This window comes from Atta cephalotes (genome assembly GCF_000143395.1).
Source record: "Atta cephalotes unplaced genomic scaffold scaffold00010, whole genome shotgun sequence".
In the NCBI taxonomy this organism is placed as follows: Eukaryota; Metazoa; Arthropoda; class Insecta; order Hymenoptera; family Formicidae; genus Atta; species Atta cephalotes.
In genome coordinates, this window is record NW_012130074.1 from 610382 (window position 1) to 614888 (window position 4507).

Genomic DNA, 4507 nt, shown 5'->3' on the forward strand with positions numbered 1-4507 from the left:
CTTATTTATATTAAAGTTTTAGGTAATTATTTGTTTTTATTTTAAATTAAATTATTATATATTAGTTATATCATCAATTAAGTAAAAAGTAGCTAGTAAGTTTATTATATATATATATATATATATATATATATATATTAATATATATATAAAATTATATATAAAATCAGTATATTTATGATGAAATGCATAAGCATGTGTGTGTGAAGTACGAGATATGCCCACATATGATCCATGTTAATTTTCACCTGATTCATGGAGGATTTTAAGTATTAATTATAGGTATAACTATAAAAAAAACTAAAAATGTTATACTTATAAATGTATATTCATATGTTCAAATAAACAAAATCGTTAAAATTCTATATTTACTATTTAAAATGTTTATTTAAAATACATATTTCTTATTTTATATTTTAAGTAAATTTTCAAAATCAATTTCTTATTTAAAATAAGAAATAGCCTTCGAAAACTTATTTAAAATAAAAAATAAGTTATTTTTCTATTTTAAATAAAAGTTATTATTTTAAATAAATTAATACATTTTCGGATTCCATTTTTTATTTTATATTTTTAAATAATTACTTGTGATCTATTTCTTATTTAATATTTTAATTTAAAATTAAATAAGTTATATCAGTTGTTTTATCAAGCCCTGGATAAAATATGATGACAGAGCTTTCAAATTATAGTCTGTTTGTAATCACAAATTATCTCTCAATATTCAAAAATTTCTTTCATAACATAAATGAATTTCCGTTGCCAATTACAGATTATAATTACTGGCATATATTTAGAAAAATAGATACTTTGGCCAACTGGCATACCAATACAATGTGAAGAAACATTATTACAAAGAATGTCATAGCTATAATACCATCTTCAAATTTCTAAATATAGATTCAAAAATACTAATTCCATTTAGTTCAGTCTATTAGAAACATTTAAATCAATTTCAAAGTAATTAAATGTACAGAATATTTTTCAAATAATTCTTTACTTAAGTATCATATTGTCTTTAATTAATTGTTATTAATATTTCTTTCCAGTTTGCCAAATATATATATATCCTTACAAAAATTTTATTTTAACTACTTAACATCCAGTACTTTTATACTTGTATTCATAGTCAGGCCTTATATTTAAGGCTTCCTTAAATTTATCTTTAAATACTCTATGAATTATTTCATTGGCTGCTGAGCATCTAAAGATAAATTTAAAGAAGCCTTAAGTACAAGGTCTGACTATGAATATGGGCATTAATACTCAAAACAAGTAATTCATCAATAGTTTTCAATATTAAATTGACTAATATTAAATTGAATTTTTCTAAGAATCAAAGTCCTGGTTAGTGTTTTAATAAACTTAGAATACAATTCTTATTTTTCTTGTTACATTAACGAAATATAATGATAGAACATCTCAATCTATAAGTGATTGCATTCATAGCAAAGTGATAACTTTCTTCATAATTTCACCAATCGAAGAAAAATAGTCAATAACAGATGTTATTACCGAATGTAAAGCATATATTAGTTACAGTTATCATAATTGATAAGTCTATTCATCTCCTAGATAAATCATAGAGCCATAAGTATTTTAAAAGACATACACCAGTGTAAAATTACGACGCAACGACGGAGCGTTCACCTGTTGCGGAACTGCATTAATAGGTTTAAAACAGCATGTATAAGCACGAATAATCGATCTAGAATCATGAATCCCGGTCGTTATCAAAAGGCCATCAAAATGCGACCTTCTCGGGGGAGAAGGAAGGGGGTGAATTCGTCACAGTTTATCGGGAACGAGATCACGACGATGGAGAAAATTCCGAGATCCCCGAGGTGCCCGATAATTCTCATAAACGTTCCTTAACGTCCATGACACATCATCGATATCATGTTTGATAGCAATGTGATAGCAGAGAACGGTAAACGATGCATTCGAACGCGGCACGCGACAGTGTGCAAATAACGGAAAATAATTAACGTAACGCGCGGCCATTCACAGGGATGTTCCCGAACGGGGCGGAGTCATGCGTAATGAGCATGTCGAACGTGTACCTTATCGCAGAGAGTTTTCACTTGGCTTTCTGTCAGTTGTTTGCAGTCGTTTAATTGTTCTATCCACTGGTCAAGTTCCTTGAGCGACGCCTTATCCTCCATCGTACTTGTTCCACAATTTTGCACGGGAAGTTAACGCAGTCGTGCGGTCGGTCGCACTCCTCACTAGCGCATGTAATCCGATCGCCCGAGCGTATCCTTTAACGCGAAGCTAAATCATCCAAGTTTATCTCCACCACTGCACGCCACTGATCACGAATCCCGTAACACAAATAACTCGTGAAAACGGATAGCGCTTGTTCACTGCAGTCACACAAAATGGCCGAACGCTGAGCGCTGGCGCGATGATGTCACGGTGTCACAGAGTAATAAGAAGGAGATCAAACTCGAGGTCTGAAAATGGGTTCGAAACCATAGTATAAGCATAGTCTAGATATACAGTTGCAACACTGAGCGTCGGCATCTTTGTAGAGAGACAAAGTCACGTGATTTGGCCATTTTGAGAACGCGCTCACATTTAATATTTAGCTAAATTACGACAATGATTAATATTTTTAAATAAAAAATGCATATGATACAATGTATCACAATAAATTATTTCATCTTTGTTTAATATTGCAAACAATAAGGATAAAATAGAAAATTGTTTTAGGCTATATCATCTATGTTTCTTGCTGGAAAACCGTATAGTAAATGAAATTATAAAATAAATGGATGCTATTCATTCGTTATAAAATGTACTATTATTGAAATGTATATGTTTTGTGTGTGTGTGTGTGTATGTGTGTGTGTGGTGCGCGCGCGCGCGCGCGAATGCGTGTATATACATATAAAAGGTGTTTATAAGTATATTTTTAAATTTTATTTTATTTAATAATCATAATAACCGCTGTTCTGGAAAAAATAAGTAATTAAGAAAGAATTAGAATAATATAGAATTAAATAATAGAATATAGAATATAGAATTAATAAATAAAAAGTTCTTAAAAATAAAATTAAAAAATTAAATTAAAATAAGAAACAAAGTAAAATAATATCCATTATTTAATTTCCATTCATTATTTACAATTAATACCGTAAATTCACATATATCATTTTGTGTTTATTTTTCAAATATTTTTACTTTTACTATTATGTTCATATTGTATTATATATGTAATCATTAAATATTATACATAATAAATAAATAAATATGTTAAGAAATAAATATAGAAAAAAAAGTATGATTAGTAAACAATAATAAAAATTATCAAATAAATAGTGTTAATAGTTGTAGTAAAATGAAATATTCAATCACACAATGATTAAAATTAAAACGATTAATATAATTGTAAATTTACTTGTATAATTATAAATTTACTTTTTATTAAAATAAATGTAACTTTAAGTACTACTACTTAAAAACACAAATTATCTGCTTTAAAAATAACAATTCATTGCTTTAAACATACAAATTTTCTGCATTAGCAATTTGTGTTTTTAAAGCATAAAATTTGTGTTTTTTAAAGCAGTGAATTTATATAATTAAAGCAGAAATATATTATGCTGTATCAAATAGGGATAACAGATACCTTAATCTCTAAAGTCTCGAATTAATTTTTCTTAAATTAATCTTTAATGCTCGATTTACCGCCACGTTTTTCTGTCAGATACTTTCGTTTCATGCAAAACCTTGTTGAAGAAACGTGTGTGAGATAAATTTCATAAAAATCGGAGGTGAGGACCCTCTTCTAAATAATTACTAGAATGAATTTTATTATTCGTTCGATACTTTGATATCACAGTGCGTTCTTAATTTGATTAGATTATAACGCAGCTATCTTCTCTGTGATACAACTGACGCACGCGCGTGACGAATTTGTCTTATTATAAAAAGTGGTGTGTCTGATATACTTAGATTGTGATATAAGTACATACAGTATGGACACTAAACTTTTTATGTGATCTCCAATTTTTAGTGCGCATGCGTCGATTTCCAATCAGCAATATGGCTGTCTTCAGTAAGTTGAAATTACAGGTTAAGTTAGATTAGGTTAAGTTAGCTGGATCTCTTTTCCAAAAAATATAATTAACTCTTTCGTCTACAATATCATGTAAGACTCATAAGGAAATCGGGTCAAATATGAGTATTATGGGTGAGAGCCGTGATACGTCTTTCATACAAAGCTTAATTTTTTTTAATTTATAAGAGAAAAGTAGGACAATAAATTGATTAATAAAATAAATTGGTTAATAAAATTAAGTTGTACTAAAAAATTAAATCAAATTTTTTCGAGATGCTATATTGTGTAAACTGTTATATTTATATACGATAAAATATTCTCGAAATAAAATATATATTTTTGTGCGTATATTATTAAATTATTACATGTAACTTCATATTTAATTACAATTTTCATATAGTATTGCAATATATTATTTTTCCCTACATAATTATTCAATTA

At 27.7% G+C, this 4507-nt stretch overlaps 1 protein-coding gene across 1 annotated transcript in view; it reads right to left on the bottom strand.

Annotated features, from left to right (window-relative positions):
• Positions 1 to 2165, bottom strand: part of LOC105627845 (serine/threonine-protein phosphatase 2A catalytic subunit beta isoform) — an 8241-nt gene extending 6076 nt beyond the window's left edge. The window contains exon 1 of the mRNA XM_012209123.1: positions 2064 to 2165. Within this exon, the coding sequence (XP_012064513.1) occupies positions 2064 to 2165 (102 nt within the window). The remainder of the gene's footprint in view (positions 1 to 2063) is intronic.
• Between the last annotated feature and the right edge of the window lie 2342 nt (positions 2166 to 4507).